This window comes from Eleutherodactylus coqui, chromosome 1 (genome assembly GCF_035609145.1).
Source record: "Eleutherodactylus coqui strain aEleCoq1 chromosome 1, aEleCoq1.hap1, whole genome shotgun sequence".
In the NCBI taxonomy this organism is placed as follows: domain Eukaryota; kingdom Metazoa; phylum Chordata; class Amphibia; order Anura; family Eleutherodactylidae; genus Eleutherodactylus; species Eleutherodactylus coqui.
This window is the reverse complement of record NC_089837.1, coordinates 194554871-194577408: the sequence shown is the minus strand read 5'-3', so window position 1 is coordinate 194577408 and position 22538 is coordinate 194554871. Positions and strand designations below refer to the sequence as shown.

Here is a 22538-nt window from a genome sequence, read left to right as displayed (position 1 = left end):
TGCGATTTCTGTTCTATAATTTATCGGACGAGCGCATAAAAAGCGCTCATGTGTCCGATACCATTGCAAAGCAATGGTTTTATAAAATCGCCGAACGCATGCGCATACGCAAATCGCGCGAAAAAAACGCCCGTCTGACTGAGCCCTAAGTAGTATCTTTCATTAGAAATATACAGTACTACAAGAAAGATGGGCTTACTGTGCTTATTTTCTTCTATTACATTCACAAATCCAATATCCTCTCCTTGAGACACTAGAATATTGTTAAAACAAATTGTAGATTGTCAAACCACTATCCTAGCAGCTGTCAATTTATTCATTCTAGCACAAGGCTTTTATAATAAGTCCTGATTATATTTTAATTGTTGTATTGTATCATATTAATAGAATTACTGTATTTCAGATTAATATTCCACAAGACACATAGTTAGATGAAGCTACTTGTACATCCCCACCTACCCTCCATTTCCCGCTGGTCTAGCGGACTGTTCTAGCTGACAGTCCTATTTTTAATACCTACTGCTTTTTATTCCATAAACACTTAATTTCGAAATTACCCCCTTTCATAAAAAACAAAGAATATTACTCCTTTTTCCACTGGACACCAAGAAATGTATCAATGCCCTTTACCCCTATTCATAAGAACATATAACTTACATCTTCTCAAACAGAAGATGATATATAATCTACTATACCAACTCAACTGGACCACCAGGGATTATAAATGTACAGTTGATCCACATGGAAAAAACTAATTTAATATTACCATGGACAATATACTAGTTCATAGTATATTGACTGATGAGTTATTGATAAGGTAGAAGAGAACACTTTGGGGAATATTTATGAAACTGACTAAAAGAAAAACTGCCTTAGTTTCCCCCTAGCAACCAATCACAGCACAGCATTCATTTTGTATTCTGCTCTGGTAAAATGAAAGTTGCGTTATGATTAGTTGTTATGGACAACTAAGACAGTTTTTAGTTTAGACAGTTGTCCTAAATCGGCCCCTATAACACTACTAGGAAAATGCTATTGTAGCTGGTGAAACAGACATTACCCCCTTCCCCGTATTGAACGTGCATAATTTTGTAACCTCTTACTATATATGCTTTCTTTGTTTACATGGTTTAATGCCATAGCAATTGAATAACTCAAGAAAAAAAAAAATCAAAGTCCACTTTTTTGCAATTTTGTAGATTAATGTTGTAGAATGCATTAGTGAAGGCAGACAAATGAAAATTACGATCATAGTCTATTCTTGAGCCGTGCAAAGAAAACACAGTTGCTGGAAATCATTAAAAATTACACCGAATTTTTACATCCATTGTGCCTGTGCCTGTGTCCTTTTCACATTCAAAAACAAGAGAATGGAAGATGACATCTGTAGCGCCCCATACTGTGCAGCATTGGAATGTGTACAGTGGACATTGGACTTTCTCAAAATTCACAAACATTCAAAAAATGGTAGAACAGTGAATAATCAGTATTCTATTCTGACCTCATTACATGTGGACAAATACAATGAATTGGAGGCTCTAAAACAGTTTGTGCCAATGGAATACCAGGATTACTATGACAATTTGCTACAATCGGCCAATGTTCCAGATGATGAGTAAGGGAAAGATAAAAAACATTTTATTTTTATTATGTAACTTTCGGTCATGGTTTCAGCTTTAGTAATGTTCCACGTAGGTATTACAGTATTCAGAATTTTATTTTATTATATACTTTAGGCTTGATGAGTTGTAAAACTTTGATCAATCTTTCCTCAAGCCCTTCAATTAAGCTCACAAAATATACTAGTGCCAATGAACTGGACATGGTAATATTTAGGGTGGCATAATTAAAAAATGGCAATTACATATTTTGCAGTCAACATGTAGTGGACTAAATAAATGTGGTTTATAATTCAAACAATTTTCGGTTTCAACCATTTAGTAGGAAAAGTACTCGAGTGAACAGCCATCTTGTCAACCTGCCATCTTGTCTATGAACCTACATTCCATCCACCCAGTAAATCAAACTGGATTATTATTCATAAGCAAAGCAATTCTAAGTCTAAACGTTATACTTTGTATTGCCTGAACATACTTGCATTGAATCAGATAACACATCAAGCCATAGATCACCTGTCACTGGAAGACATACACCCATTTAATCAACTATCTACGCTGAGGACATAACTAAAGATTCTATTAACCAACTCGGAGTATATTTAGTTGAATGATTTAATTGATATACTTATCACTTATGTCAGTGTAACTCTAAAAGGGTTTGATCTTAAAATGTCCTACTTTTTCTCTAACCTTTTTTGACATGACAGTAACAAAGGAAGGTTCTGTTTTGTAGTCTTATGAACTGGAACCAGTTGAACCATGATCCTTTTAGTCTTGAGACTATCCAACATTGGGAAAACCGGGGGTCTTATGGAATTTATGCTACTTGGCATAGAAATAGTTTTTGTATTTTGTGATGATGTAGCCCAAGCAACCTTTTTTGTTAAAGTGTCTCTCAGTCCGGGTTGCCTAAGTTGAGGTAGAGTGGACTGATGTGATGTTTCGGATAATATTTCTCTGTCTGGATGTTGATGGCAAACAAAAGGAACATTAACAACAGCCGATTTTTGGTCTTTGAGTCTCACTCCTTTCTTTTGGGAAGTGAGAGGTTCGTTATCATGTCTGTTTACTGGCATAGACTTTGCTTTAACAATATAAGAAGTAGATGGATCATGCACCTGGTGATTTCGGAGTTTGGCAGGCTGATCTGTTTTACTTAGCTCAGAATTCTGGCTTTCTGCCAAGTTTGTGATATCTTCGTGATGGGCTTCTTGCTGATTCAAGTCTTTGTTACTTAAAGGAGTTAATCTTGTGCTTGTATCAATCTTCTGTTGCTTTGGATAATCTGGTGGCTCCAAATAAATCATCTCTTTCTCAGCAAATTTAGATGCTGTAATTGAAATGAAAAAAAGTTTTATTTTCTTTAAGCTAAAATGTGAGATGTTGTTTTTTAAAAAATATGGATTTATATGAATTTCATTATATTAAGTCACCAGGTGACATTTCAAAAGTAAAAGAATGTACCTAGGATGTAATCAAGCAGCCGGACCTTTGATACAATTGTGTCAAATGTGTAAATGTTGAAATGTATAAAGGTTTGCTTGAGATTAAATGACATATCCTGATGAAATATCATGTTGTATGACAGATCTCTAATCCTTTTTACTTAAAAAAAACTATGTATAAATACATTAGGGGACAATACAAGGATCTCTCCCATGATCTGTTTATACCCAGGACTGTGACGGTAACAAGAGGGAATCTTCTAAGTCTAGAAGAAAGCACGTTTCATCACCAACACAGAAAGGGGTTCTTTACCGTAAGAGCAGTGAGACTGTGGAACTCTCTGCCTAAGGATGTGGTGATGGCAAAATCCATAGAGGAGTTTAAGAGGGGACTAGATGTCTTTCTAGAGTGCTGTTATATAGACATTAGGTGACCAGCGGGGTTGTTGATCTCGAATGTTGATCCAGAAATTACTCTGGCTGCCATTATGGAGTCAGGCAGGAATTTTTTTCCTCCAAATGAGCTAAATTGGCTAGTTGTTTTTTTTTTTGCCTTCCTCTGGACCAACATGGGGGGGGGGATTGTTGAAACAGGCTGAACTACATGGACATTACCTTCATTCAGCCTAACATACTATGTTACTAAAAAGGGCAGAAATTGTGGATTAAATTGTTATAGAATGTACCTTTCTGAAGATTTTCTTGATTATCTAAACGTATTGCAATTTCATCTTCTTGGATTGGTTCACACAAAACACAACTTTTCTTGACCGTTTTGCTTATATTTTTTAATATATTTTCAGCAAGTTTTATATTGTCTTGTTTTTCAGCACAATTGCAAAGTTCTCTGCTATATTTTTCATCCGGTATGTCATTCTGTGAATAAAGAGAAACAATCTTTGGTCTTGCAGTTTAAATTTTATTTTAAATATGTTGAGAAGAGAAAATCTTAAAGAAGTCTCTTCTGCATTAATCTAGAATGTTAATGGATCTGATTAGTATCTCAAACTTGTCAACTGCATTTCTAATTTTTTATCCAAATAGTTCTAACTGTTGAAGATAGTAATGAAGAATGAAAAAATGACTTGAACATTTTTGGTTTTAGGCGTGTTTCAAAAAAAAAAGTTATTATTTTATATTGAACAGTCAGAACAATTTCTGATGAAAATTAGGTCAGGCTTCCATTAGGCAAAATGTTAATTCAGTTACTGTAACCATGCAGATTATTGATCAAATGCTCTTCCCCATTTTATCTATACTTTACTGCCTCTATGACTATTTTTTGGGTGGTGGCTATATGATAAGTGATCTCTTACTTATTTCTATTTATAATTGCCCCTAGAAAGAGACACCTAGTGAATGCTTAGTCTGCCCCCTCACATGGTGGAATCGCTGCAGGCATTTTGCAACAGAATACCATTCCAGGGTAGCCAAATCTGCACCTAAATGTTGTGGATTTGGCGGCATTTTTACTTCAAGGTTGAATTCTGCAGCACGATTCCGCAGCATAAATAGACATGCTGTGGATTCAGAATCTGTTGCGGAAAATATCAGCACCATGTGAAGAAGATTTTTTAAATCCCCTCCACATGGCTTGTACTGTAAATGCTGCAGAATTTACAAAACAATTACGCAAGTGGAAATTCTGCAGTGGAACCCGCATGTGTGAAGGTGGCTTGATAGTAATAGTGCCAAATAAAAAATAACTTTACATACAATAAACTGTATTAAGTTAATTGCAAAGTATTTGTTGATTAGTTCTAAGGGAAAAAAAAATAAAGGTTTGGGAATTGTGGTCATGGAGGATACATTAAATTTAAGAAGCAGATAGCATGAAAGGGTAATAATACACAAAGGAAGAGGGGCAAAACAGGAAGATAATACTGGGCTCTTTATGAAGACTACAAACTTAGAGACCGTTAAAAAAACGATACAGTATATTGTACCCTCAAAAAGAGCTGTGCATTCATTGCATTTCATGTTAAACATAGGGACAGCCAGTCATGAAACATTATGGCATGTACTCTATAGTATAAGGGGTTCCAAAGGTCTTGCCAATCTTCAATAGATTATTACAACTGTTGAATATTAACTGCCTTAAATGAAACAAATCCCCTATTTCATGTACCCTCTGATTTGTAAAGTCCTGCAGAATATGCTGGCGCTATAGAAATAAATAATAATAAAATCAGATAGCCTTTATTATAGATCTACACTTGATTTTGTCTGATGTTTCATATCTGAATAAAAAAGCACTCGTGTAAATATACCCTAAAGCCTCAGTCACACGGGCGCATCGGCACCCGTACACCAGCGCCGATGCACCCGTGTGACTGCAGGAAGGAGATGGCCGTACCTAAAGACGGCCGTCTCTCTGCAGCGCTGGAGGAAAGAACACATGACCGGCAATGAAGCCGGTCACATGTTCTTTCCTCCAGCGCTGCAGAGAGACGGCCGTCTGCAGGTACGTCCGTCTGCTGGTGTCAGTCACACGGGCGCATCAGCGCCGGTGTACGGGTGCCGATGCGCCCGTGTGACGGAGGCCTAATAGTGAAGAAAAATTTTTGAGGTTTTTGAAGAAGGCATAGCTAACTGTTTATGTTGTTTTTATTACAACTTTATGTCCAATAATCTACTTAAAATTACAGTATTCTATACTATTATACATAACGCAAACTGAATTTCATGTTAAACGTAGTGGCACCAGTCATGGAATATTACGTATCATAAAGAATATATATGTCAAAAGTTGTCTTTGATCAGTGCTATACTTGTCCATGGAGTCTGAACATTGTACTGTAGAAGGAGAAAGATTTGCACTGGCCTGTATTGCCTACCAAAAAGTCAGCCATCGTTATTTCCACTTCAAAGCATACTCTACAGTACATATGCACAGGGCGATCATAATGAAGCTAGAGGTGTTCAGAGTTCTCTAGTGAAAAAAACTATAGAACAGAATCCAATTAAAGTTGATGTGTATGCTCAGTGGGGTATGGGGCTTAGATTTCCAGGAGAAAAAAAATAGTATCAAATGTTGCCACCAGGGGAATGTGTGGTGCTATGCACGAATGCTATGGCGTATATAATGCAGCTGGTGAAAGAATTCTGTCAATCTGTTATTCAGATTGGTACAGTATAATTGCAGTGCTATGACTTTCACATTTCCTGAATGTGCCTTTCTGATTAAACTTTATTATCAATGAGGTGGTAACAAATTCATTGAACATGTGCAAGGAGTACACATTGAACCATGTCTATAGGTTTTTCAAACATGACAAATCTCTGAGCCATCCTATAGTAAACATAACCCTGTTTCAAGCCACAATGGATGGTTCCTAGCCATTAATTGTGATGTACTCATATGTCTTACTCTTTAACAGCAGCATATATAACCCTGGTGGCAACATTTGGTACTATTTTCATTCTTTTAGGAATCTAAGGCCTATACCCCACTGAATATATACACCAGCTTTTACTGGGTTCTTGCCCAAACTTTTTTCTGCTAAAGACCCCTGAACACCTCTACTTTAATTATGATCACCCTATATACGTAACAAAATATTAAATGAAACAGATTTCCAAGTCACTACAATTTTTTATTCATGACTGTATTTTTTAAACAAGCGCACTAAGGTAGTAAGGTTATAAATAAAGCATGTACATTAGTTGTATGATTTATCTTTTTTTTTTTTTAATTTGTATTTGATACATAATCACCACATTTTGCCAGGGAAGTTTATAAATAAGTGGTAAAAATATTTTATGAACATATTAGGGAACAAGCAACTATTTAGTGTGTATCTACAAAGACAGTATTTAGGCTGCCCCTGCCTTGGTCCTTACAGCGGTTCTCTGCTTTGGACAGTTCCTTTCATATATCCTCTGTAGCATCACCAGAAGAGAAATAAACCACTACAGAGTTTCCATAGAAAGATTTGAGTTTTTCATGTAATAAATAATCATAGAGGCCAGGCCTAAGACACAGCATTTTCTTTGTAAATGTTCCTTGTTTCAGCCAATTGATGACATAAGGTAGTAAAAAATTAGGGTCTATCTTATGGCCATCTCAGAATGTCACAATAATGTTTCAGAACCAGAGCATCCCTTTAAGTGACAATCAGATATAGTTTTCTTGGATCGGTAAAACTGATCATGAGAAGTCTTGATTATTCAAGAAATTAGTGCAAATTGTTATGAAAATGATTTGTAAGTAAATGTGAAAAACAGAATGTGACATGTTTATGATCAATATAAACCACTTCATTCTTTAAATATGTACAAAAAGTATTTTACCTGTAAGATTTCAAACTCCATTTCATGCGTGTTGATTTTTTTCAGAAGTAAACAATAAGATGCCAATATTGGCGATGGTTTGTTATTTACTAGAATATTGGTCATTTCAGAAATTTTGACATTCATTGCGGAACTCATATATTTCAAAACAATGGAATTTAACTCATCAGGACGAAGTCTGTTGTACACAAACACATCATTAAGGAAATTAAATGTTAAAATTGGTAGGATAAACACAATCACAGTCATATGTACATCCTTTTTTGGTAAAGACAATAATGTAACAGGATTACGCATGAGAAAAAATAATTTCCAGAACCACAATTAGTTTCAAGAACATAAATGTGAGCTATAACTACCGCCAAACTGGCAAAACGGCAATCATTATAAAGACCTTTCTATTATTAAGTATGAATTGTTAAGCTCTATTTGGACATATTTCTAATATTTCAAGCTGTATTGAGTTTAAAATGTAATAGAGTGCTACCTAGTATTACAGAACTTGATCTAATGCCAAAACGAAAATTCAAACCATGTCCAAAAATCAATATAGTTTACAGAGCCAAATCAAGTGTGAAGAATAATATTTAAATCCATGTCTGGTGCTGAGTCTAATGTGTGTAGTCAGATATGATATGAACTCGAATTTACGGAGCTTTACTAGCAGTCAAAGTCTAATTAACAGTATTATATCAGGTGCAAGTCTAATTTAAACATCAAACCTGGCTCCATTTCTAATGTGCCTGGTGATGTCTAGGTATATCCATTAGTACAAGCATTATGTAGCCACTGGATTTCTATACAATATTGCTAAATATGCGTATTGTTGCTATTACAATTATGAATACCATTAGTATACTGTATATACATTTTGATTTTCTGTATCCATTTCAAGAGTACTGCAAAATATGTAGAAAAAGTCAATATGTGTCATTAGGTTTTATCTGTTAGAATAAGAAGGATGAAATGATGCATTCAGTTGTTCATAAATCTTTCTTTTTAATCCTATTGAAAATCAACGGCTACAATGGGCAATGGAAGGTTTAGTTAGGGGTAATTAAATTATATTTATTTCTGCTAAATATAATCCCCCATTTTACTATGTTTCCTGCAAAGGTTAGAAAATAATTGGGATTGCTAGGTGGTAATGATAACAATCAAGTTATTATTGTTCCCTGTGCTTTCTCCTTATTCCTAGAGTTGTTTTATTTTCTTTCTTTTCGACTAATGTTGCCCTTGCCACCTCAAGCAATCCTCTAAAGCACAGCCATTCAGTTTTACTTTGTGTCTTTTATTATATCACGCTTTGCGAGTAACAAGGTGTTATGAAAACAACATGGTTTTTACGATTTCCTGCATTTAAATCCAAACATTTAAGCAACATGACTCTTTTCTATGGTTATTATCATCTCATAACACCTGCTGTTGAACTCATGACTTCCAAAGTGTAAATGTGCAAATACAAGAAATAGTGCCGTGCTCACAAAATAATACTTTCTAAAGGCCTCCGAAAGCTGGTAGGGAATCTGTTCTCCATCATTTAGCACTGTACATGATGATAAACAGCAGCAGACCACAATCAGGTTGCTAACATTTCCTGTGCCCACATTTACAACTCTCAAATACAGGATAAAAACACTCACCTGGGCATGTTTTATTATTCCATATAAATTATGTGTAGGAAAATGTCACATTAAAATGCAGTGGAGATATTTTTTTTATCTCCTTAACTTTCCAGATAATGAGTTATTCAGTGAATGAAGGACATACAAGTTAGCTGAGTCTCTAACAACCTGTAAATATTTTGATGGCTCAAGGCTAGTTTGTTGAGGTTCTCTAAGGCTACTAAAAGTGGGAATTTATTGGTAGCCCATGCAGAGCATTGTAAATAAATAAAAGTGACTGAACCAGTAATTTACTGCTTCACTGTTTTGTTGCATATAGACAGGTTAACTTGACCCATTTCTTCAGGGACACATTTGTCTATTCCCGTTATTCCTACTTATTTTTTGACCGAAGCAACGTAGACACATTAACCAATGAAGCAGGCTTAGCTTATATGAACAAAGTAAATGTTTGTAAGAAAATAGCGCTGTCCGGCTCTTTTCACATCTAGACGTATGCCTGATCTTACTGTGTACATGTTTATTGATAAAATAACTTATGAAGCCAGAAGCCTTCATGGACCCATTCTTTGCAATAAGCTTTTGAGGAGTGTGTAAAAAAAATGATAGCTAAGAAAATGGTTTGAAAAATTGATAAAAATGATCATCATGACAACAAAGATTTTTTCCAACATGGGTCATTACGAACTGATGGAATCAAGCTAATGACAATGAACAAACAAAGAGGCAAATCACAATTTTAGAGTAAAAATACCCTGAAATAGTTACAAGAAAACGTAAGTGCATCCTTTGGAATTACCTAAATCTCTGCACTGATTACTAATTCATGTTTTTAACTAAATACATTGAGTAAATACCTGCAGTGCAGGGCAAAAAAGTAAGTGAACCTCTATGGTAGTCACTTCTCCAAGAGCTAATTTGAAAAAGCTGTTTCAGTTAAAGAGATGAGATAGGAAGTTTGGGCTTCAGAAGTACTTTTTAAATTAGGACACACATAACCTGTTCTTCTCAAGAAACATTAGTAAGTGTGGACCATGCCTTAATGCAAACAACTTTGAGATGACTTGATAAGATCACTCCAAGAGAACAACAGGCAATCCTCAAGGATCCATGCGTAATAGCAAAAGACCTACAGAAGATTGTTTGCTGCCTCAGGACCTAAAGATCTTGCCATTATTGAAGAAACAATGAATTTTAAGGTCTATCATATCATTTCACTAGAAACAGTAAGGGCAGCAGTCAATGACTTCAAGCTGAAGAGATACTGGGTAATGCAATAAAACAATGACCCAAAGTATACAACTAAAGAATGGTTGAAAAAGAGGATTTGTGCTTTGGAATGGCCAAGTCAGAGTCTAGACCTTTACTTCATCAAAATGCTGTGGCATGGCCTGAAGATGATAGTGCATGCAAGACATCCCAGAAATACTGTTGAACTGAAACAGCTTTGATGGAAGAATGCTCCAAGATTCCTCCTCAACATTGTGGAAACCTCATCTACAACTACAGGAAATATGTGGTGGAGGTGATTGCTGTTAAAAAGATTCGTACATGTTAATAAATTCAAATGGTCACTTATTTTTTCTCTCTGCATTATGGACGTTTACTCAATGTGCTCAATAATAGACATAGACTGTACTACTATTTTTATGTCATTAGTTTAAAGTTAGAGTGTGTTTGTCTATAATTGTGACGTCAATAACAAACAGATCACATTTTGTTAGTAATCATTGCAGAAATTTAGGTAACTCCAAAGGGTTCACTTACTTTTTCCATGAGACACAAGGAGATTTCATACCAATATGTCTAAGAAAATTAAATTATTACCTGTTTTTATATGAAATAGAGCTTAACAGTTTCCATGAGTCATTGAGCCATCTATCTTTTATGGCTTCCTTGATATTTGGACGTTTTTGGGGATCTGGCTGGAGAAGAGTGTGTATTAAATGAACAGCACCTAGACAGCAAGAAAAACACACTAATTAGTTATTACAAAAATTACAAGCAAAATGTTGAAAGGAGTTTATACTGACAACCAGTTTGTTGCATTGAAAAAATTCACTCATGAATCATTTTCATATAAAAGTTGGGCAATGCTCTTAATAGCTGTTTTAAAATAATTTACAGTGTTTCTGTAACTCTCACTGTGCTATTTAGTTGCCTGGATAGAGAAGAGAAATAGCTGATTGGCAAGCCTGTGTAACTGAGCCACCATTGTAGAGAGGAGGTGCCACTAATTGGGGGTTATCCTGGAGATTACATAAAAGCTGCTGTATATTCTAATCACTGGAGAATACAGGTAGTGAAAGTGTTGCCTTAGTGCCTCGACTAGAGTTTGAGAGCACTGAAATTTCTCAAGCCCCTTCTGAAGCACTGGAGGTTAAAGTAGGGCACTAGTATACAAGTATATACTGACATGATATTATCAGGACAGATAATGCAGGGGCAGACCACAGGGTTGACTTATTACAGACACCACTCATTGCAAGATTGAGCCTAAACCACACCCACACAAGGTCTTGAATGCCCCAAAAACACTTAGCTGCAACCACTGACTGTTGTACTAGGTTAACCACCCAGGTTCTGCTCACCAACTGGACACAGACCCTTCTGATTCTCCAGGGCCACATAAGAATATCTGGATAGTCCTGTACAGAAGATACAGCCCCTTGGAGTCTGACCATTTTGGGTCTGTGCCCCTAGAGTCTTAAAGGCTTTCAAAGCTGCACCTTTGACCTCCCTCCCATGGCATGAGGGAGAGGCTGGTTGAGCATATGCAAAACCCCAAGATTAAAATACTATTCAATATCTTATCCATATTTTTCCAGGAGGCACTCCACGAGGAAAACTATGATAGCCATATTCTGTATCATGATTTTACCCATCTATCAACACTGAATACCATATACAGAAGATTTGTTAGAATATAACTTATGTGCTCAAATGTTGGGGTCAAGAAGGAAAGAAAGTTGTCAATAATCAGGAAGAAAGGGGGAGAACCGCGCAATGATAGGGGTAAATGCATTGTATTCAGGGTAGTCTCTGCTGGGATGACTGCCTCATGGTTATAACATGTAAAATGACTCTTGAAAGGCCTTGATGCATATCTTGGGTTATTAGTCAAGTCAGAGATACCCATTTGTAGACAGCACTGTATTGGATAATTATAATTGCTATTATTGTTGTTGAAAGCCTAAGATGAGGTTTTCTTCACCTATGTGCCACCAAAAAGTTCTCACTTGCATATGATTTATTGATGACTGCTTGTATAGTTTGATTTGTATGTTGTACTTCAGAGCTGCACAGGCTTGGTAACAATACAATAAATATCACTCACCTACTTTGTAGCAATAGACAAGATTTTTTTTTTATTGAAAGCCCGAGTATAGTAAAACTGATAATTTGGGATGTAAGTTTTTAACTAGTGTTGGAATCTTTAAAAAAAGTCATACAATGGTGACACGATGATAAACATGTTATCTTATTCATTTCTTACACAAACTTCAAAACTGTCTCCAATACTGTGTTGTAAAATATTCCTTAGATCTGTTTCTTTTAATAAAATTAACATCTGGCTGTGTAGTGTGTCTGGAATGATAGCAATACAAAAGGCCCTATACCTTTGACATCTCCAATATCCTTTTGCTGTTGTAATTCTAAATGTAGCAGATATTTTGAAATTCTGCATACTACACAACTTGTGCAGGTGCTTAATGGTTATAGCTACCAAGAGGCAGACAAACACAATAGTTCTCATGTAGGGGCATAACTTAACCCCTTAACGACCAGCCCATAGTGTTTTTACGTCCTCCCGAAGTGGGCTCCATTCTCTGAGGACGTAAAAACATGCTTCCTGCAGAGAATAGTGCCCCTCGGGCTGTGGACGTGACAGCTCCATGCTGTCGGTGTCCGCAGGTAGCTGACAGCATGGAGCTGTCATCCCGGGCTGTTCGGAGCCCCCCCCGGCATTGCGATCGGCGCTATGCAATGGATAGCGCCGATCGCAAAAAAAGTAAATAAAAGTACATAAAAGTTAAAGATTCAGCTGCTCTGATGGATCGGATCCATCGGAGCAGCTGAAATTACTCACCGAGGTCTGGCACGCTGCTCCCCGCTCTCCTGCCGCTCCGGGGCCCGAAGCCGGTCTTCTGCGCATGCGCGCCAGGCGGCATTACGTCAGCCGCATGCGCAGAAGGCCCGGCGGCGCGGGAGATTTAAAATCTCCTGGCTCCCGGCTCCTGTAGGTAGCCGGGAGGCAGGAGATGTCAGCGGGGACTGCGGTGAGCGGTCCCCGGTACCGCGATCGCCGTTATCCAATGGTTAGCGGCGATCGCGAAAAAGTTAAAAAAAAGTTTTAAAAAAGTCAGTTTCACCTCCCCTCATGGATCGGATCCATGAGGGGAGGTGAAAATACTCACCCCCAGTCCTCAGCGGTGTCCCGATGTCCCAGGACCCGAATCCCCGTCTGCGCATGCGCGCCCGATGATTGACATCGGGCGCGTGAACAGACGGGCTCGAGCCCCGGGAAATTTAAAATCCCTCTGCTTCTGGCTGCCATGTGTAGCTAGGAGCAGAGAGATTATACCGAGGACATGATCACTGTCAGCCAATGGATGACAGTGATCATGTAAAGTGAGAAAAAAGTGTAAAAAAGTTAAAAAAAAAAAAAAGTTTAAAAAAGTTTTTAAAAGTTTAAAAAGCGTACGTTTCATCTCCCCTCATGGATCATATCCGTGAGGGAGGATGAAAGTACGTACCTAAGGCCCCCAGATTTATCCGCGGACCTTACCACAGCTTCTGCACACGCGCCGGTCGCCAAAATGGCGGGCGCATGCGCAAAAGCTGTGGATTGCCAGGATAATTTAAATTCTCCCTGCTCCTGGCTACAAAACGTAGCCAAGAGCATGGAGATTTAATGGGGTCCGCGGTGAGCGGTTCCTGGTCACGTGTTCGCCATTATCCAATAATGGCGATCACGTAAAAGTAAAAAAAAAAATTTGAAGTTTCATCTCCCCTCACTGATGCGATCGGTGAGAGGAGATGAAACTTTTTACCAGAGGCCTGCGTATTTGAATCCCGACGCGATCTTCCTCCGTGGACCTTCCAGGATTCTGCACATGCGATTGCCGGCAAAAAGCCGGACACATGCGCAGGAGTCAGGGAGCCCAGGAAATTTAAAATCTCCTTGCTCCCAGCGACCAACGGTCACAGAGAGCCTGGAGCAGTGACGGGTGGCCTCGTTGAGCCGTCGCCGGTCACGTGATAAAAAGGTAGCGATCTACCTTAGGCCGGTCTCACATGACCGGATAGGAATGACGGATTCCGCATGCGTCTGATCCGTGGTAATACGCAGATCAATCGCATTGGATTACACAATTCCGCTCACATTAGTGGGTCAGAATTGCGTAATCCACTCGCAGAAAAGAGAACGCAGCAGGTTCTATTTTACTGCGGATATCGGCAACATAGAGCCCATTGTGCTCCATGGTCGCGGATATACCCGCAGTCCATACGCAACTACATTGTATACGGGCTGCGGGTACCCGCGTCATCGCTAAGCGATGGTGCGGGAAATACAAACAAAGGTGTACTGTGCATGACCGCCTGTGTGAGTACGCAGTTAGCACAGTACATTACGCAGCCATACGCAGGGTCACAGCCGGGCTCACAGATGGGATCCGCTGTGGGCCTCCGCAAGCGGATTCCGCCTGCACCCGCGTGAGCCCGGCGTTATTCAGACCGCTACCTGTGATACGTATTTTACAAGAAGCCCCGGGAACGCTCGCTTTCCTGCAGTTCCAGGAGCACCTTGTTGAGCGCCTTCTGTGTGAGACCGCCGCACCTCATCAAGCTTACGGAGACTCACGGAACGCCACTTTTTACACCCCATACCCGCCACTGAGGTCATGAAATACCCCCAAAAAGCATGAGAGGAGGGGGGGGGGGGGATACCCGGTTTTATTGCCCCATGGGCCCATTCCAACCAGCCTCCGTAATTACCCGTCTTCGGAAATACTACACAGTTCACATTTTTACTTTTATCTAAGATTTGCGAACGCCAAAAAGGGCGCGGAGGGGGAGGGGGGGAATTTTTAGGGAGTCAATCTTTATTCTGTACAAATAAGCAATGGGGCCTGGAATTTATTCAGTTGTGCCCTAAAATCCAACAGGTGTTCCGTCCTTTATAGGCCTTGCCATGCGTCCTGTAAGTAGATTAGGGCCACAATGGGTATGTTTCTGACCTCGGGACAAACGGGGGTATCCATTTTGGGGTGAACGTCTTCATTCCTATGTGCACTGTACAAAAAAACTGTTTTTAAATTGAAAAAATTGCCAAAAAAATTGAAAATCGTAACTTTTTCCTTCTGCTTTGCTTAGATTCATTCAAATACTGTGGGGTCAAAATACGCAGTACACCCCTAGATGAATTCGTTAAGGGGTCTAGTTTTCAAAATGGGGTCATTTGAGGGGGTTCTTTATAGTTTTGGCCGCTCAATGGCTCTATAAGTGGGCAATGGGGCCTGAAATTTATTCAGTGGTATCCTGAAATCCAACGGGTATTCCTTTCATTGTAGGCCTAGCCATGGGTCCTGTAAGTCTATTGGGCCACAATGGGTATGTTTCTGAACACGGGACAAACAGGGGTATCCATTTTGGGGTGAAAGCCTTCATTTATATGTGTGCTGTACAAAAAAAACTGTTTTTAAATTGACACAATAGCCCAAAAAATGAAAATCCTATTTTTTTCCTTTTGCTTTGCTTAAATTTATTCAAAAACTGTGGGGTCAAAATATGCAGTACATCCCTAGATAAATTCGTTAAGGGGTCTAGTTTTCAAAATGGGGTCATTTGTGGGGGTTCTATATGGTTTTGGGCGCTCAAGAACTCTACAAGTGGGCAATGGGGCCTAAAAGGACTTCAAGCAAAATCTATGTTCTGAAAGCCACCGATTACTCCTTTTATTTTGGGCCCCGTTGTGCATGCGGACATAAGATTAGGGCCACAATGGGTATATTTCTGAAAACAGCACAAACAGGGGTATCCATTTTGGGGTGTAAGTCTTCCTTCATATGTGTGCTGTACAAAAAAAGCTGTTTTTAAAATGACAGAATTGCCAAAAAAACAAAAATCCAAATTTTTTCCTTTTGCTTTGCTTGAATTTATTCAAAAACTGTGGGGTCAAAAGGCGCAGTACACCCCTAGATAAATTCGTTAAGGAGTCTAGTTTTCAAAATGGGGTCATTTGTGGGGGTTCTCTATGGTTTTGGCGCTCAAGAACTCTACAAGTGGGCAATGGGGCCTAAAAGGACTTCAAGCAAAATTTGTGTTCCGAAAGCCACCGGTCGCTCCTTTCATTTTGGGCTCCGTTGTGTATCCAGACATAAGATTAGGGCCACAATGGGTATGTCTCTGAACACGGGACAAACAGGGTTATCCATTTTTGGGTGCAAGTCTTCCTTCATATGTGTGCTGTACAAAAAAAGCTGTTTTTAAAATGACAGAATTGCTGAAAAAACGAAAATCACAATTTTTTCCTTTTGCTGGGTTTGAATTCATTCAAAAACTGTGGGGTCAAAATATGCAGTACACCCCTAGATAAATTCCTTAAGGGGTCTAGTTTTCAAAATGGGGTCATTTGTGGGGGTTTTCTATGGTTTTGGGCGCTCAAGAACTCTACATGTGTGCTATGGGGCCTAAAAGGACTTCAAGCAAAATTTCTGTTTTGAAAGACACTGACTACTCCTTTCATTTTGGGCCCCGTTGTGGACTCAGATATAACAATAGGGCCACAATGGGTATATTTCTGAACACGGGAGAAATAGGGGTATCCATTTTGGGGTGTAAATCCTGATTTTCATGTAAACTATAGGAAAAAAATATGTCTTTAAAATGACAGATTTGCAAAAATATGAAATTTTACTTTTTCTCCTCTAAATTGAATTAATTCCTGAAAAAAAACTGTGGGGTCAAAATACTCATGACACCCCTCAGTGAATACATTAAGGGGTGTAGTTTTTAAAATGAGGTCATTTGGGGGGGGTATCTATTATTCTGACACTCATGAGCCTTTCCAATCTCGGCTTGGTATAGGAAAACAAAGTGTTCCTCAAAATGCTAAAAAGTAATGTTAAATTTGTACGTCTCCTAAATAGTTAAAAAAAAACGAAAGTTTTTCCAATGTGCGCCCAAAATAAAGTAAACGGGTGGAAATATAAATCTTAGCAAAAATTTTTATATTATGTTTGCACATATTTAAGATATTGCAGTTGGAAATGTGAAAAAATGACGATTTTTTCAAAATTTTCCCAATTTTGGCGCTTTTAATAAATAAACACAATTTCTATCGGTCTATTTTTTCCGCCTAAATGAAGCACAACATGTGGCGAAAAAACAATGTCAGAATCGCTTGGATATGCAAAACCTTTCTGGTGTTTTTCCATGTTAAATTGACACGTGTCAGATTTGCAAAATTTGGCCTGGTCATTAAGGCGCAAACAGGCTTGGTCACTAAGGGGTTAAACAGGGTTTTAACAGACAGTGTGGTGATGGTCATACTTTCCCATCTAGTCACAATTACCGTAATAGGCCTCATGCAATTTTCAGGGCACAAAGATATATATATATATATATATATATATATATACCTCACTCATCTCTTATGGGGAGTCCCTGTTCTTCAGATGCTCTACCTGCGAAGACTCATGACACAGAGAACTCTGCTCACACCTGCTCGTTTACAGCACCCATGACTGGGCCACTGACATAATCCCCACTGTGCTCAGCAACAAGGGGTTCTCTCTCTCTCTACCACAGGTCACTCACCAACGCCCATCAGTGTGTTATCTACTACCCTTTTTAAAAACTGCAGATCACTATGCCCATTGCCGAAGAACCATATTTACATGCCTTGTGTATGTTATGGCTTCTCCATAACAGAGGGCTGTGTAGGTTGCCCTCAAGAACATTGGACCACATTTATCTCAGCTTCAAACCTGAGCTCTGATTAACTGTTATGGATAAAAAGGACAGTCTTGATAAATGAGGTCAAATGATTGTGTTATGGATGGTTCTCTCAGATCAGGCCATGAGACTCAAGGGGAAAACAAGACCAATAACTATATATGAGTGTAGCAGGTGTTGGTATAGCGATGCAGAATTCAGAATACAATGCAGCAGATGGAGTAACAAAAGTTTACAATATTTATTTATAAACAAAGGAGCAGAAATGAACAATAATAATATTGCAATAATGGTTAAGAAATTAAACTTGTATCTTTAAATACCTTGTCACTAACTACGGCTAACTAAAAAATTGGAATACCAAGAATTTATGCACAATACATAATAACAGTATTACTTCTTGAACAATGGAAATAACACTCGATAATTTATCTGTACCATTTCAAAGAAACAGATTTTGGAACAAAATAACCAGCTTTCTCTTAAAGGGTTAACACTCTAATACAGTCTCTTAAAAAACTGTTCCCATGGACACACTATGTCCCTTTTAATAACACAGTCCATGTACTCGTGTCTAAGAAACTTAGTATGAGTTCAGTGACGGGAATATAAGCCCTTACTACAACACCAGAATTCTCATCTTTATAGTAATTAAAGGAGCTGGTATAGTAACTGTCCAGTTGGCCAGTAACATCCCTTCAATAGAGCTAACTGTAGTAAAATAACAAACTGTAGAGTACTTACCTCTCCACCGATGAGATCCAGCACAGCAGCCCCATTGTTGTTGCGGCGTTTGTTGTGACAGCTAATTTCACCAGAAGTCAGATGACCACTGCAACCAATCAGAGGCTGCAGTGTCACCACTCGTTCTCCTGGCATCAGTGCTCACATCCTGAGTGCCATAACGCTAGCAGTTCGGGTATGTGATGCTGAAGCTTCTGATTTGCTGCAGGAATCATCTGACTTTCAGTAAGGTCAACTGTCACAACAAATGCCTGGACCGCAGCAGGGCTGCAGCACTGGAACCTGTCGCAGTTCTGGCGTAGGAGTTAATTACTGTATGTATAAATATATCAGCGGACAGTAGAGAGATTTCTTTCATGATCTATTTATACCCAGGACTGTGACTGTAACAAGGGGGCACCTGCTATGTCTAGAGGAAAGAAGGTTTCTACACCAACATTCTTTACTGTAAAAGCAGTGAGGCTATGGAACTCTTTGTCTGAAAAAGTGGGGATAGCGAACTTACTAAAAGAGTTCAAGAGGGGCCTGGATGCCTTTCTTGAGTGTATCACTATTATGTGCTACTGATAACTTCAGAAGGATCGTTGGTCCCAGGATTTATTCTGATTGCCAGACTTGGAAGGAATTTTTTCCCCTAAAATGAGGAAAATTGGCTTCTACCTCATGATTTTTTTTCCTTCCCCCGGATCAATATTGGGGGGTCATAGGCTGAACTAGATACACATACGTCTTTTTTTTTCAGCCTTACACATTATGTTACTATGCAAGGACTTCTCAGTTTATTTTACTACTAGAGATGAGCGAGCATACTCGTCCGAGCTTGATGCTCATTCGAGTATTAGGGTACTCGAGATGCTCGTTACTCGAGACGAGCACCACGCGGTACTCCAGTCAATTCCATTTCCTTCCCTGCATGTTTAGTGCCATTTTCTGGCCAATAGAAATGCAGGGAAGGCATTACAACTTCCTCCTGTGACGTTCCAGCCCTATCCCACCCCCCTGCAGTGAGTGGCTGGTGAGATCAAGTGACCGACGAGTATTTAAAGCGGTCCCGCCCGCGCCTCGCCTCAGACACATGCTGGCAGAATTCAGGGAAAGTGCTGATGCTCATTCAGGGATAGTGTTAGTGTAGGTTCCTGTCTTCAAGAACCCCAACGGTCCTTCTTAGGGCCACATCTGACCATGTGCATTACTGTTGTCGCTGCTGGGAGCAGTTTTGCACAAACATTTTTTTTTTTCCATCTCGGGCTGTGCAGGCTATTACAGCTATAGCGTTCTTAGTCTGAAGTCAATTATACAGAGTATAGGGACAGTGCTGGTGAGACAGGGACAGTGGTAGTGTAGAATCCTGTCTACAAGAATCCCAACGGTCCTTCTTAGGGCTACCTGTGACCGTGTGCATTTTACTGCATGGCTGCTGGGAGTTGTAGTGCATCACTATTGCAGAGCCAGACTTTTTTGCAGCCTTTAGTATATTTTTTTTCGGGCTGCAGTTTGCGTTACATTACCGCTGTCAGCCTCCAACTGTACGCCAATAATTTCATAATTATTTACATCGCTCTGTGTCTGCCGTCAACTTCACGCACAGCATATGGCCACAGCCACTGATAGAGGGAAAGTCATATACACGCTATATAGCCTGTAGTCTTTTTAAAAAAAATTAAAATAAAAGCTCCTTCGTTGGGCTACCTCTGACCGTCTGAAATTTACTGGGTGTCTGGTGGGAGTTGCAGTGCATCAGTATTGCACAGCTAGGCCTATTTGCAGTCTTCTGTATTCTTTGCTTCTGCCTGGAGTTAGCGTTACAAGACCGCTGTCAGCCTCAAATTGTACGCCAATAATTCCATAATTATTTACACCGCTCTGTGTCTGCTTTATTTGTAATCCACCATGCTGAGGGGTAGGGGTAGGGCTAGAGGACGTGGACGCGGGCGAGGACGCCGAGGTCCAAGTGAGGGTGTGGGCACAGGCCGAGTTCCTGGTCCAGGTGAATCACAGCCAGCTGCTGCGGGATTAGGAGAGAGCAAAGTTTCTGAGGTCCCCAGTTTCATATCACAATTTATCGGTCCATGTCGTAGACCTTTATTACAAACAGAGCAGTGTGAGCAGGTCCTGTCCTGGATGGCAGAAAATGCATCCAGCAATGTATCGACCACCCAGTCTTCTACGCCGTCCACTGCTGCAACTCTGAATCCTCTCGCTGCTGCTCCTCCTTCCTCCCAGCCTCCTCACTCCATGAAAATGACACATTCTGATGAGCAGACAGACTCCCAGGAACTGTTCTCGGGCACCTGCCTTGATTGGGAAAAATGGTTCCTCTCTCACCTGAGGAGTTTGTCGTGACCGATGCCCAACCTTTGGAAAGTTCCTGGGGTCCGGGTGATGAGGCTGAGGACTTCCGGCAACTGTCTCAAGAGCTTTCAGTGGGTGAGGAGGACGATGATGATGAGACACAGTTTTCTATCAGTGAGGTAGTAGTAAGGGCAGTAAGTCCAAGGGAGGAGCGCACAGAGGATTCGGATTCAGAGGAAAAGCCGCTGGATGATGAGGTGACTGACCCCACCTGGTTTGCTAAGCCAACTGAGGACAAGTCTTCAGATGGGGAGGCAAGTGCAGCAGAGGGCAGGTTGGAAGAGGCAGTGGGGTGTCCAGGGCTAGAGGCAGGGCCAGAGCGAAGAATCCCCCAACTGTTTCCCAAAGCACCCCCTCGCGCCAAGCTACCATGCAGAGGCCTTGGTGTTCAAAGGTGTGGATGTTTTTCAGTGAGAGCGCGGATGACCAACGAACAGTGGTGTTCAACCTGTGTCGCGCCAAGATCAGCCGGGGAGCCACCACTACCAGCCTCACCACCACCAGCATGCGCAGGCATATGATGGCCAAGCACCCCACAAGGTGGGACGAAGGCCGTTCCCCGCCTCCGGGTCGCACCATTGCCTCTCCCCCTGTGCCCCAACCTGCCACTCAGATCCAACCCCCCTCTCAGGACACAGGCATGAGCGCCTTCCGGCCTGCACCCACACCCTCATCTCCACTGTCCTCGACCCCATCCAGCAATGTCTCTCAGCGCAGCGCCCAGCTGTCGCTAGCGCAAGCGCAAATACGCCGCCACGCACCCGCACGCTTAAAGGGGTTGTCTCGCGAAAGCAAGTGGGGTTAAGTACTTCTGTATGGCCATATTAATGCACTTTGTAATATACATTGTGCATTAAATATGAGCCATACAGAAGTTATTCACTTACCTGCTCCGTTGCTGGCGTCCCTGTCTCCATGGCTCCGACTAATTTCGGTGTCTTCTTGCTTTTTTAGACGCGCTTGCGCAGATGGGTCTTCTCCCTTCAGCTCGGCTCGGCAGCAGCGGCGTTTTGGCTCTGCCCCCTTGTACGCGGCATCGCATAGCTCCGCCCCCGTCACATGTGCCGATTCCAGCCTCCTGATTGGCTGGAATCGGCACATGTGACGGGGCGGAGCTACGCGATGACGCATACAAGGGGCGGAGCCAAAACGCCGCTGCTGCCGAGGCGAGCCGAAGGGAGAAGACCCATCTGCGCAAGCGCGTCTAAAAAAGCAAGAAGACACCGAAATTAGACGGAGCCATGGAGACGGGGACGCCAGCAACGGAGCAGGTAAGTGAATAACTTCTGTATGGCTCATATTTAATGCACGATGTATATTACAAAGTGCATTAATATGGCCATACAGAAGTACTTAACCCCACTTGCTTTCGCGAGACAACCCCTTTAAGCTTTAAACGTGCACATTGCCAAATTGATCTGCCTGGAGATGCTGCCATACAGACTTGTGGAAACGAAGGCTTTTAAAAACATGATGGCGGTGGCAGTCCCACGCTACTC

General features: G+C 40.4%; 1 protein-coding gene across 1 annotated transcript in view; it reads right to left on the bottom strand.

The window, feature by feature from the left end:
• Positions 1-2293: 2293 nt before the first annotated feature.
• Positions 2294-22538, bottom strand: part of LOC136573339 (hormonally up-regulated neu tumor-associated kinase homolog A-like) — a 43999-nt gene continuing 23754 nt past the window's right edge. Inside the window, exons 6-9 of the mRNA XM_066574667.1 lie at positions 10810-10939; positions 7358-7535; positions 3751-3940; positions 2294-2949 (exon numbers count right to left, since the gene is read on the bottom strand). Coding sequence (XP_066430764.1) covers positions 2294-2949; positions 3751-3940; positions 7358-7535; positions 10810-10939 — 1154 coding nt within the window. The remainder of the gene's footprint in view (positions 2950-3750; positions 3941-7357; positions 7536-10809; positions 10940-22538) is intronic.